This window comes from Paramisgurnus dabryanus, chromosome 1 (genome assembly GCF_030506205.2).
Source record: "Paramisgurnus dabryanus chromosome 1, PD_genome_1.1, whole genome shotgun sequence".
NCBI lineage: Eukaryota > Metazoa > Chordata > Actinopteri > Cypriniformes > Cobitidae > Paramisgurnus > Paramisgurnus dabryanus.
Genome location: NC_133337.1, coordinates 52842525 through 52855957, shown reverse-complemented (window position 1 = coordinate 52855957; position 13433 = coordinate 52842525). Strand labels below are relative to the sequence as shown.

The following is a 13433-nucleotide window of genomic DNA, read 5'->3' as shown; positions in this document are numbered from 1 at the left end:
AATCATGCATGGCACAGAAGGTTCCCCTGCTTAAACCAGCACATGTCCAGGGCCGTCTTAAGTTTGCCAGTGACCATTTGGATGATCCAGAGGAGTCATGGGAGAAAGTCATGTGGTCAGATGAGACCAAAATAGAACTTTTTGGTCATAATTCCATTAAACGTGTTTGGAGGAAGAAGAATGATGAGTACCAAGAACACCATCTCTACTGTGAAGCATGGGCGTGGTAGCATCATGCGTTGGGGGTGTTTTTCTGCACATGGGACAGGGAGACTGCATTGTATTAAGGAGAGGATGACCGGGGCCATGTATTGCGAGATTTTGGGGAACAACCTCTTTCCCTCAGCTAGAGCATTGAAGATGGGTCGAGGCTGGGTCTTCCAACATGACAATGACCCGAAGCACACAGCCAGGATAACCAAGGAGTGGCTCTGTAAGAAGCATATCAAAGTCTCCTGACCTAAACCCAATAAAGAATCTTTGGAGGGAGCTCAAACTCTGTGTTTCTCAGCGACTTTTGTTCTGTTCCTGTTTATATAACTCAATGGTTGCGCATTGCTTAGAGCGCCGCAAAGGTCACGGATTCAGTTTCAAAGGAACACACATATAGATAAAATGTATACCTTGTAACTTACACTGTATGTCGCTTTAAAAAAAGTTCCTGTCAGATGTATATGGAATTTAATATATTCAGGTTTTAAAACTTTTTCAAAACCATGTATACACGTGTGTGTCTGTACAGTATGTTTCTGTTCCTTCTGAAACACAAATCTGGGAATCTTCATAGACCTGAGTCAGAAAAGGCTGCACATTTAATTTAGTGCAAACATCAGTTGCTCCATGTAATATGTTTGAAAGCTCTTGGTTATTTCTAATTTTCACCCAGGTTTATCTTTCCATTTGTGGAGGGATTTGTTCACTCTTTTCCCAAACCTGCTGGAGTTTCCTTTACTAACTACTACCTACAGTACATAGTATTCAATATATGTTGCATAGTTTGAAAGTAGCTTTATAACAACGTAAACATGATTTATGAGGACACATGGTAATTTTATATTAATTAAAAAATTTTTTAAAGTGCTCTACTCTTCTGCCAATCCACCACTCAAATGAGAGAGAGACTACAAACTTTCTTGTTTAGTTCTAATAAACTTATCAAACTCCACCTCCGCTTCTTGTCTTTCTGTGCAGCGGTGTATATGTGTGGGCTGCATTATTTTAATGCTGTCTGTAAAGACAGTGCCGCTGCAGAGGTGTTATTACGTCTGAAATCTCTCCATAGGGCGGCATACAGCCCCTATAGAGGTACTAGGTTAGATATTTATATATATAAAGATGTTGATGCGTCACTGCTGTAGCTACTGTATGGGGGAGATCGCAATGGTCAATATGGCCACTAAAAGACTTTGGGTAGGATATACAATTACCTATTCGAAGATCCTTTAGGAAACGCAGTGAGTGTGTGAATATCTCTGTGTATCTGCTGTCTGTCTCGTGTCAGGATGCTCCTGGGGCAAGTTGTGTGTGCACGTGTTGTCTGATATTAGACAGTGTCTTATGGAACAGGCAGCTGCTTAGGAGAGAAGCACAGCGGCTAAAAGCACCATTAGTGGGATAGATGTGCTTATATAATACATTATCCATCTGTTCAAAACGCAAGGCTTAACCACCTGTACCTGCATCTTCCAGCACAACCCTGTTCACCTTAGGGGACCACAAATACACACTGATTAGGGCTGTGCAATTAATCGTTGATTTTCAATTACATTTTTTCAAACAATTACAAAAAACAAGATGTATAATATACATCCCTTAGGATCCAAGCAGATAAAAAATATGTACTATATTGTATGGAGAAAGAGCACTTAGTTTGCAGCACTTTGACCTTGGCGCGCAGTAACACCATCACTCCTGACTACTCACCATCTCGCTACCCAATTTTTCTGCGCCCGCGGTCGAGATAAGTTAAGGTAAGAACATAGTAAAATATTGAAAAACTGTGTTTTTTCCTTTAACATAAGTTGGAGTTACATAGGTTTGTGGTTACAGTATTAGAATATCACATTGTAAGTTTGCTACCATATTGCTTGACTACATGTCCTAAAGTCTCAGTATAGACTACAGTTTTTCATGCTGTCATTATAAACATTTGTGCCTAGTAAACCATTTATACCAGCACACACATATATCATAGGCACTGCCACAACACATACACTAATAATAAAAAATTAAAAGAACCTTTTTTTGGTTTCTTAAAGAACCATTTAGTCAAAGGTTCTTTAAAGGACCATTTCCTTCATAACCCTTAGAAGCTTTTTTCACCTTATAGGACCTTTTGTGAAACAGAAAAGTTCTTCATATGTTAAAGGTGCTTTTAAAGAAGCATTTAGACTGAAAAGGTTTTACTTTGGCATCGTAAAGCACCATTATTTTAAGAGTGTAGTGATATGAATGTAATTTCACACTTGCTGTGTGATGAAAGCATGCTGTCTAGCCCTCAAAGGCATCACCTGACTCCTGGAATGCATAGAGCGCGGCAGTGGTCACATGGAGGGTCAGGTGGTCCTTGGCTTCCAGTTCCTCTCATATATACACAATTATTGCAGCCCTCAAAGGGGCAAAGTGAGGGGAAGAGGGCATGAGATCAATGATGTGTTTGTTCAAGCTCTCTGCTGGTTGGGTTTGACTTTAGATCATGAGGATGTTTAAGGACATCTTAGTTTGGTGACTGACCATTATCTTAACAGGGTATGTGGATATTTGTGACCCTGTGTCTATAAAATCCATACTGAAGACTCACAATCAAATTAGCAGGATAGAAGCATCAAAGTTCGATTTCAATTATTGGTTTTACATTGATTTCAATCTGTTACATGGCCTTACTTGGTCAATATTAAGGATATCTAGGTTATATTTAAATTTTTATTATGTTGTTGGGTGATTTTATGTATGGTTTGGAAGCTGCTGATGTCACTTTTGTTAAAGAGGACATATCATGAAAATCCGACTTTTTCCATGTTTAAGGGCTATAATTGGGTCCCCAGCGCTTCTATCAACGTAGAAAATGTGAAAAAGAACAACCCAGTAACTTAGTTTTGGTAAACCATTCTCTGCAAGCATGTGAAAAAATAGGTCCTTGAAATTTGACTTCCCTTGTGATGTCAGAAGGGGATAATACCACCCCTTAATCTGCACTATAAAGGACACACCCAAAAACGGCACCTTTTTGCCCAGACCTACCAAGTGGCAATTTTAACATGTTATAATAAATTATCTATATGGTATTTTAAGCTAAAACTTCACATACGTTCTCTGGGGACACCAAATATGTATTTGACATCTTAAAAAAAGTATTGTGAAGTATACCCTTTAAGCATGGCTAAGATAGACCCACCTAACCCCCTTTCATTTTTTCATGGCAGCTGCGACATCTAATGAAAATGAAGAGAGAGTCTTTCGAGAGCGGATGCGGCCGCGGAAACGGCAGGGGGCGGTCCGGAGGCGTGTCCATCAGGTTAACGGACACAAGTTCATGGCCACTTATCTGAGACAACCCACCTACTGCTCCCATTGCAGGGATTTCATATGGTAAGACCCTTAACTCACCTCACCCTTAGCCCTTCTCACTATACAGGGCCACCTTTATTATAAAAAGCATGTTTTTTTTTTTTTAGGTGAAGCAAGACAAATTTAAATGCTACTTAACCTTCCTTACAATAAATGAGTTTTGTGATGAAAATTATTATTAGAAAAGGTTCAGCAAATTAGGACCACTGTCAATATTGACCTGTGCATTCACAGATTAGAAAGATGTTTGCTGTTTATTTTTACACCTGAATAAAGTTTATTCCTGTAATGACAGAAGTCTAGCAATTTGTTTACCTGGTAAATAGTACATCTGTTTGGCTCCACACAAATGTTGCCTGTTTGTCTTTTAAAGGGTCACTCCGGTAGACTCTGTATTGTAGCAAAAGATCCCCTCTGCTGGTCACACACAGAACTGCATGTTACAGTTTTCTGCATGATGAGAATCTAATGCATTTATTTCACTCTGGTTCTGCAGGGGTGTGTTGGGGAAACAGGGTTATCAGTGTCAGGGTGAGTTGGACTCATTAACTGAAATAAAATTGTCATATCAGTTTTGTTTTTAGTACTGAATCCATTGAAAAAGATTGTTTGATTACCATGCAAATGCATTTCTCCTGGATTGCCTTTTTTATGCTGTTATCATATTGTCCAAATCTCTCAGTGTGTACCTGTGTGGTTCATAAGAGATGCCACGAACTCATTATAACAAAATGTGCTGGCTTGAAGAAACAGGAAGACACTCCTGAAGAGGTTTGTTACCAAAACATCTCACTTACAGAAGCAAATACTTTAAGAATAACTTCTTGTACTATTTCTGCACTGTACAGCATGTTGACTGAGCATTATAAAGGTGTATGTTTAATACATGACCATGGATGTCCACCAATGTGCAGAAAGCAACATAGCACCCTATAGAATACTTTAATACAAAAAACAATGCGAGTGATTGGACCTTCTATTACTAGTTTGTAAAATGTATTGAAATTAAATGAATAGTTTACCCAAAAATGAAAATCTGTCTTTATTTTAATCACCATCAAGCCATCCTAGGTGTACATGACTTTCCGCTAAACACAGTAGGAGTCATATTAAATATCCTGTCTCTTTCCAGCTCTATAATGGCATTGGATAGTGCCCCATTTTTAAAGCTCCTAAAAAGCGCATCCATTCATCAAAAACTAATCCATTACAGTTAATGTCTTCTGAGGTAAAGCAGTTTTTGTGTTTGCCTAAAAGAAGAAACTCATATACACCTAGGATGGATTGAGGGTGAGTAAAAATGAGCTGATATGAAAAATGAAAATGCTGTCATCATTTACTCACCCTCAAGTTTTTCCAAACTTGTATATTTCTTTGTTCTTCTAAATACATAGAAGACATTTTTAGATTGTTTGTAACCAAGCAGATGTGGGGCACCATTGACTTGTTGAATTACATGGATGTGAATGGTGCCCCAGATCTGTTTGGTTATTAAAGGATTAGTCCATTTTCTTTAAAAAAAATCCAGATAATTTACTCCCCACCATGTCATCCAAAATGTTGATGTCTTTCTTTGTTCAGTCGAGAAGAAATTATGTTTTTTGAGGAAAACATTCCAGGATTTTTCTCATTTAAATGGACTTTAATGGACACCAACACGTTACAGTTTTAATGCAGTATAAAATTGCACAGTTTCAATGGAGTTTCAAAGGACTCTAAATGATCCCAAACGAGGCATACGGGTTTTATCTAGCGAAAGGATTGTCATTTTTACAAGAAAAATACAAAATATGCACTTTTAAACCACAACTTCTCATCTATCTCCGGTCCTTTGACATGCCTTCGCGACCCCACGTAATTGTGTAATGCCATGGAAAGGTCACGTGTTACATATATCAAACGCACATTTGCGGACCATTTTAAACCATAAACTGACAAAAAGACATTAATAAGTATCATTCGACATACAGCAACGTCGGAACGGTCCTCTTTCTCCACACTTGTAAACACCGGGGATGTAGTTTCGCATACATCATCCGTGACCATCATCCGTTACGTGTTGGGGTCCATTAAAGTCTATTAAAATGAGCAAAATTCTGGAATGTTTTCCTTAAAAAACATAATTTATTCTCGACTGAACAAAGAAAGACATCAACATTTTGGATGACTTGGTGATGAGTAGTTTATTTTTTCTTCATTTTTCTACATTTTTTCCTTTGCATTCAGCAGAACAAGGTTGAGTAAATGATGACAGAATTTCCTTTTTATTGGTGAACTGTCCCTTTAATATTCTTCATATTTTTAAAAACAGATTCTCTACCATCTTTTTATTAATATTTGTATACAAAATTGGATTAAAATGATTTGTTTTTTATTTCAGATTATAGTTGGACCTTTTTAAAATGTTAATTTAACAATAGGATCTTGGGGTTTAAAAGAAATGTTTGTAATTGCATAATTCATACTGTTTTACATCATCAAGCAATGTATTCTGTGCACTATGCAGTACTCTAGTATTTCATTCTGAATATAACCCATGTACCGACTCCTCAACAGAGCGATCAGTTGAATTGTGGGAATTGTAGTTTGCATAATGTTTTGTTGTGACAGGTCGGCTCCCAACGTTTCAGTGTAAACATTCCCCACATGTTCAGCATTCACAATTACAAAGTCCCCACCTTCTGCGACCATTGCGGCTCTTTACTTTGGGGACTGATGCGGCAGGGACTGCAATGCAAAGGTAAGCGAAAGAAGTTTTGCAGTGTAGTGAAGAATTATTTTTAGTCAAGCACCTTTATTCTTGTAATGTGCTGTAGCCACTTACTGTCTGGCTCTGTTTTCAGCTTGTAAAATGAATGTCCACCGGCGCTGTGAAAGTAATGTAGCTCCTAGCTGTGGCGTTGATGCCAGAAAAATTGCTAAAGTGCTGTCTGATCTCGGAGTGACGCCAGACAAGATCTCCAACAGTACACAACGCAGGAAAAAGGTGAGTCGCCTTAAATATCTTTATTCATATGTTGATACAATAATAGATTGTTGCTAAGGGGGTCATACAGTAGTGGCCAAAAGTGATGTCCAATATTCATCATTTTTTTTTTTTTTAAATAAGTGACACCAGACAATTGACATCTTCGCTCTTTAGTCAAATATTTTACTATGCATTCAAAAATGTTGTAAAACTAAAGCTCAGTTCTGAGAAGAATTTAACCTCTCGACGCGCACTAGTTCGTGTGCGGGATGACGTCAGGGTTTTTTTACGTTGCTAACAATATCTATATAGCCTATTGTCTACAAACATTAATATTATTAACATTACTATACATCGTTTAAAAGGTATAACTTACGAGTTTAATTCAATTCAATTCAATTTTTTTATTATTTTGTGCAGCAGTCCAGATGACAACATGCAAAATATGAACGGGACTTCTTACCTTTGTGTAGATATAACGATCGCGAGTTGTATCCAGTCTGTTTCAGATGTGTGAATAACCCATGAAAACGGTCTAATAGAATACATCCAATGACCATTTTTGTCCACAAATGCGTATAATCCATGAAATGTAGATATATAGTCTGTTGTTTACATCAGATTGCGCATGAACGTCTTGTAATAGAATACAATCTGCGGACTATTTGCGTCGTAACACTGTATATAAGATTACACTTTAGGTTCCGCTAAACACATAAACACGCGGTCAAACTTTGTTTCCAAAGTAGGCGGGAATATAATACCTATTATTCAAACAGCGCTGTCAAATATCGTGACGTCATCTGACGCTCGTTGCCAAACGTGAAAAATAACTTCTTTAGACTTGTGGCTTTGGGATCATTGTATAAGTTTTTTTAGTATTAAAAAAGAAGTTATGCAAAAAAGTTTTTTCCAATGTACTTCAGCCTCTCAAACTTTTTTTAATTTTTAACTTAAGATAATGTTGCGACCTGGAAAATGAAGCTCAAAGTGTCTTCTCTCTAATGATACCATAGTTATGCTTACACTCTGAATGGTTTAGTAAAAACAACCCTTTTAGTAAAAGTAGGTCTTTTTATGGTTTGGGCTAAAATGGGGGTGCTTTTCTTTAAGGGGGCTTTGCAATTTTTTTATGTTTATAAAGACATAATTCAGGACATTGACTTCAAATTATTACCACAAAAGAGGATCAATAAATATTAATGGTAAATACAATTGTAGTTAATGTTTGCTTTATTACCTGTAAGCTTTTTGTTTCTCCATGCATTTGTTTTTTCCAGATTCCCTAACATACTGTGGTTTGCTTTTTTGCCAAATTTGTCTTATAAATACCTAATAAATATCTAATAAATATTTATGTTTGTCCATTTTGAACCATACACCTCATATTTTAATGGATTAATATAACTTGATGGGGAATTAAAAGCAAATATTTTACAAATTTTCCTCTGGACATTACTTTTGGCCACTACTATATCTTGATGTTTTTGTACTATGAATACTGTAAATTTAACTCCCCCAGTCCAAAAAATGACATACTTGAAAGCTAAATGTTACTAAGTGTTTGTTAAAATCTTAGAGAGCAAAAACGGCCTGTTTGTTTAAGGGGCCAGGGTGAGTGTGGAAATATAGTCAAGAGAACTAAATTATGATTTTGTTGGCACAAAAATACTACAAACATTACAGCTTGACCTCGGCCAAAATAATAATAATAAAATGACAAATTTAAATAATCATGCAGTAAAATGAGGCAAGTGATGATTGTGATGATGAAAAAAATTTGAAATATTACTGTTGATAAAAAAAGTTTTTTCATTAGCTGACCCCAGGACAGGACCCTCAACAACCAATATCAGAAGCCCTCTCAACAGAGGATTTGGACCGCTGCAAATCGGCTCCAACTTCACCATGCGACCAAGGTACAGATTTACTTCATCTCTTTCTCTTTCTCTCTCTCTCTCGCTCTCTCGCTCTCTCTCTCTCTCTCTCTCTCTCTTGCTCTCTCTCTCTCTCTTGCTCTCTCTCTCTCTCTCTCTCTCTCATTCTCTATCCTTCATGTCATTTCTGGATAACTTTCTTTCTTTAATAACACACAAACAAATTTCAAGCTGTTTAGATTTTGCTCTGTTTCTCACTTAAACCTGTGTTTGTGTTTGTCTATTGCAGAGCTGTCAGAACTGGAGAGCATTCGTAAGGCTTTGTCATTTGGCCAGGAGCACAAGTCTTCCTCATCTTCCTCCGGCATTCAAAGCGCTGCTATCGAGGGCCAGGAGAATGGAGATGTGAAGACTATCCAGACGAAGAGGATGACTCTGGCAAACTTCTCCTTTATCAAAGTGCTGGGAAAAGGCAGCTTCGGCAAGGTGAGGGATATTCAGAGTCCGTAATATGTTAGCTAATATATTCTCATGGGTTAAACGCAGTTAAAAACCTCCTCACCATCTCTCCTGATTTTCTTCATACTGTAGGTAATGCTGGCAGAGCTGAAGGGTACAGATGAAGTCTACGCTGTGAAGGTGCTGAAGAAAGACGTCATCTTGCAAGATGATGATGTGGACTGCACCTTGACTGAGAAACGAATTCTTGCCCTTGCAAGAAAGCATCCCTATCTCACCCAACTGTTTTGCTGCTTCCAGACAAAGGTATGAAAGACATGTGTGACCCAGTCTGAACATCCAGCTAAAGTCATTTCTTTTTTGTGATTTACTGTTTTCTATACATAACCTTGATGTCTTTAAAATTGACTAAGGTTATGTCAAATCAATGTAATTTTTAGATTAAGACTTTAGCCTGGAATTCATAGACAGGGTCACAAATAATAACCTCAAATCTACTGTAGTCCAGGACTCCAAATAAATGTAAGAGCTTTCCAAACGGAAAACAACTTGCACTGACATATCTTAAAATACATCAGTGCCCTTTGCTTTGCCTCAAAATGCACACAAGTAATGTTTTTAATGAGGCATGTTTGTTAAAATTAGTTATATTTCCTAATTAAACTAACCCGAGTTCGGTTTTAAAATAATCCCTGTCTGGGAAACTAGCCCATAGTCTTTTTTATCTGCTCAAATAAATCACTTACTACAAGTTTCTGGATAAAGACATTAAAGTATTTCTTTAGGAATAAAAAAATTTGTAAATACATTTGGCATATGCTTTTTCTTTGAAACACAATCCATTTTCATAAAATCCATAATGAAACAGACATATCAATGTCTCCAGCAGGTGGCAGAGCCACACACTATAGATGCGTTTATCAGAGCTGCTCAAATAGTTGCACAGGCTCTCCAGTAGGAGGCGTCATTCTGACTCAAGGAGTGTACCCTATTATGAACCAGGTTTCTTAAGATGCCTCATGTGGTTTTAGGTGACAGTCCCATGAATCATTGTTTCCAAAGTGGCTGAGAGGTCAAATAAGACTTTCATGAGGCTTTTGTAAATGTTTCAGAGCTTAACAGAGTTTGGGAGTACATTTTATGTTACGTTTTGGAGCAGGTCTTAAGCCTAGTCCATGCTGTTTGAGCTCCATTAACTGAATCAGTGCATTTGTTCTGTCTGTAGTAAGATGCACACCAGACACCAATAAAATTGTTTGTAAGGTATTTGTAAAAACTACTCAAGGCCTAGTCCTGGCCTAGACTAAATCCTTTAGGGCAGTTACCCAGACAGGGTTTACAGTAAAGGACTAAGCTTTAGTTATATTAGGACATTTAAGTAGTTTTTACAAACATACTTTACTGTACAAAAAACAATACTGGTATGCATCTTTTGGCAAAACATTGGTACTGATATATGTGAAGATATATCAGTGCAAGTTGTTTTTAAAATGAATGCCGAGTTCATACTGCATGATTTTAAAAGTAATCTGGACACAGATCTTTTCACACTGCATAACTATCTGGGGTAGAGTTCAGTCGCTGCTGTGTTAACACTGCACGATGGACTGGTGACAGTGGGTTTCACACGGCATGATTTTACCATAGAAAGCATCGCAGACAACTTTGTACCGGTCCGCAAACTACGTCTCACAACCAAAACGCTCGTGAGAAATGATAATATAGCAGCTCTGGGTCAAGCATTTTTTTTTTTCGCTGCAAATGAGCACACATGCAAATTGAATGGCAATCTCACGGGTGTCTGCGACTTGTCAGAAATTTTCTCAAATCGCGTCTTTGATATTTCACACTGTTTGTTCATGAGTGAAGAAGCACCGATTTGCCTGTGAACCGCACCATTATGTCTTTTACATTTCTTTAAAGAGTAACTAAACCCTAAACCAACTTTTTTTAGTTAATGATCTGTAAGAATGATGCTTTATTAGTGCTGTTCATTGATTTTAGTAACTTTTTTGCCATTTGGATATAAAGTGTTTCAATACTGCAATATATGGTGTAAAAACGTCTGAGTGCTGCCCTCTTCAGGTTGAACGGTGGCTACTGCAGTTGAATTTTCCTATTGGATGTTGGGTCCAAAAAATGACTCGTGACGTAAGAAGGTTTAAGCTCACCACGCCCTTGTTACGATCTCACCACACACTTGATACGAGCTTAGTTCGTCCCCTCTATCTCCGTTGGGATCTTCCCACTTTTCTTGCATTTTTCAAATATTGCCAGTGGGCGGAGTCAGGCTCTGACCAGGGGTTTAGTTACGCTTTAAAGTGCTCCTATTTCATTGCTACAAAACAACTTATTTTGTGTATTTGGTATAATACAATGTATTCGAGTGGGTTAAGGTTCAAAAATCTCTTTTCTTGGATTACAACAAACACACGGATTGTAAGCAACAGTTTACATCGTGTGATTGGTGATGTAGTAAAGACCGACATTATCATAATTCCTCCCACTTCGAACTCACAACCTGTAAGTTAACTCTTGTTAGCATTGCGAGTGAATCTTTTAAACATGGTAAGGAGCGTCACATTTCCGGCTGACGTCATTCAAGCCGATCACAACGTACAGATTAGCTGGCCAATCAAGGACACAACACTTTTCAAATCAATGAGTTTTGTACAAAATCAGTGCGTTTCAGGAAGACAGTATATCTGGAGCTACAAAAATGTACTGTATGTGGAAAATAATGTGATTTACGTTGGAGAAAATAACTTGTGACATCGTTTACTTTGGGTTATGTACCCAATGCATATTGTTAACATGTACTAATACACACCTGAACACCAAAGTAAATGTAAAATCGTGAATCGGACCATAGGAGCTCTTTAAACCTTCTTTGTTAATTGGTACCTAAACCCACAACGTCCCTATCTGCTAATGCAGCTCTGTGTGAAACAGCATTCAATCTATCAATGAATTGCACTCATTGCCCATCCTTTTTCACAAAAGCTTTAATCTGTCTTTTTAATTTGTTCTTCTCTATTTTACACTTTCACTTCATTTTAACCTCTGGCTCCGTTTCCCCTCCCGTGCCCTAGTTACACTCACTTTGATATCTAGTGTCCTCATTTCTTTTTTTACTCTTCACCGCGATATCTCCCCTCTCATTTGCCCACATCTAAGAATGCAGGCCGCACGGTAACGGGTGGGTAACAAAGAAAGAGATGCAAGAAAAGAGAAGACGACGTTATGGGGGAGCTTTGTACTTTTTGTGAACTGGAAGCTTTGGCTTTAATCAGCCTCGGGATCGCGGCCATATTCTTATCGAGCATAATTACGCGGCAGAAATGTAAATACTGTTACACAACTGTTTCTGATGAGGCCTGTTGGGACCGCGGGTAGACATGCTCGAGCAGATATAAAATGGGAGAGTAGGGGCTGTGTTAAAAGACCACGAGGACATCTAAAGTCTAAGGCCTGGGGATATAAGGAGGGGTGGAGATTTAACTCATGCTTGAGCTATTCAATGGGGTTTTAATAAAATTTTACTTTAGTTTAAAGTGACAGATTACCCTGCAATAACCTTTTTTTTGTAAATGCAAATGATATTTACTGAAAGTATCAAGCCCCAAAATGTACAATAATGTACTGGAAAGTATAAATTAATTCATAAATAAATAAAAATGTCAATAGAAAGCATACCCATAGATGGTATGTGTCATACTGTGACTCTGGGTCAATAACACTACAACATTTTTTTTTACATTTCATCTGGCAGAACACAAACTCCGCCCACTGCAGTTATAATTTTCGCAATCTGTCAACAGAATCGCATGAGTCAGACAATATGTCTCTGTTTTTACGGTTAGTTGGTTATAGATGGTGTGATAAAGTGACATCACAGATGAGGTCACTATTGCCATAATGACCCAGAAGCCATCACCAGTGTAAAGAAACCTAAGAGTTCAGTTCAGTTCAGTGAGGTTGTGTCCTGATGTCCTAAATGATTTACACCTGACTTCCACACTTCACTTCAGTGATGTAATTGCTTTTAGTGTTAACGTCACAAACGCACCTTTATAGCCATAAACTGTGTCATAGTCAGACAATTGTCCTGTTTGACAGTTTTGAGCACTGGGTTTATGAGTTATTAAAAATGCATAACATGTTACATAAGTATGGATGAGACTAAACAGACGTTTCCTTACACCACCCGTCTCTTGCAGCGCCGTCAGAGAGACTTGCCTCACACTACACACATACATACCGCAAACATAATCACAAATGTAAAGATGTCCTGGCGGTGTTGTAGCCATTTTTGGACATTTTCTGTTTTTAAAAGCACTTTGAAAATGTTTGCATTTCCTGTTGAGCTAACAAAAGCAGAGCCAGTTTTGACTAAGCCGAACGGGGTTGTGCTCCATCCGCTATCTTCCAATCAGAGCCGTCGTCTTGGGGTCCAGCCGAAACGGAAGATGCTATTTGTCCATTTCTAATTAGGGTCAGGAAATGTTTGTTAATATTGGAATGGGTGGACCTCCTTGAGATTTCTTGGCACATTTACACAA

General features: G+C 37.9%; 1 protein-coding gene across 1 annotated transcript in view; it reads left to right on the top strand.

Moving 5' to 3' along the window:
- The window catches only part of prkcea (protein kinase C, epsilon a), a 67916-nt gene that overhangs the window by 35893 nt on the left and 18590 nt on the right, over positions 1-13433 (top strand). The window contains exons 3-10 of the mRNA XM_065270416.2: positions 3423-3588; positions 4064-4098; positions 4250-4338; positions 6178-6307; positions 6411-6553; positions 8355-8454; positions 8702-8898; positions 9004-9177. Of these exons, the coding sequence (XP_065126488.2) occupies positions 3423-3588; positions 4064-4098; positions 4250-4338; positions 6178-6307; positions 6411-6553; positions 8355-8454; positions 8702-8898; positions 9004-9177 (1034 nt within the window). The remainder of the gene's footprint in view (positions 1-3422; positions 3589-4063; positions 4099-4249; positions 4339-6177; positions 6308-6410; positions 6554-8354; positions 8455-8701; positions 8899-9003; positions 9178-13433) is intronic.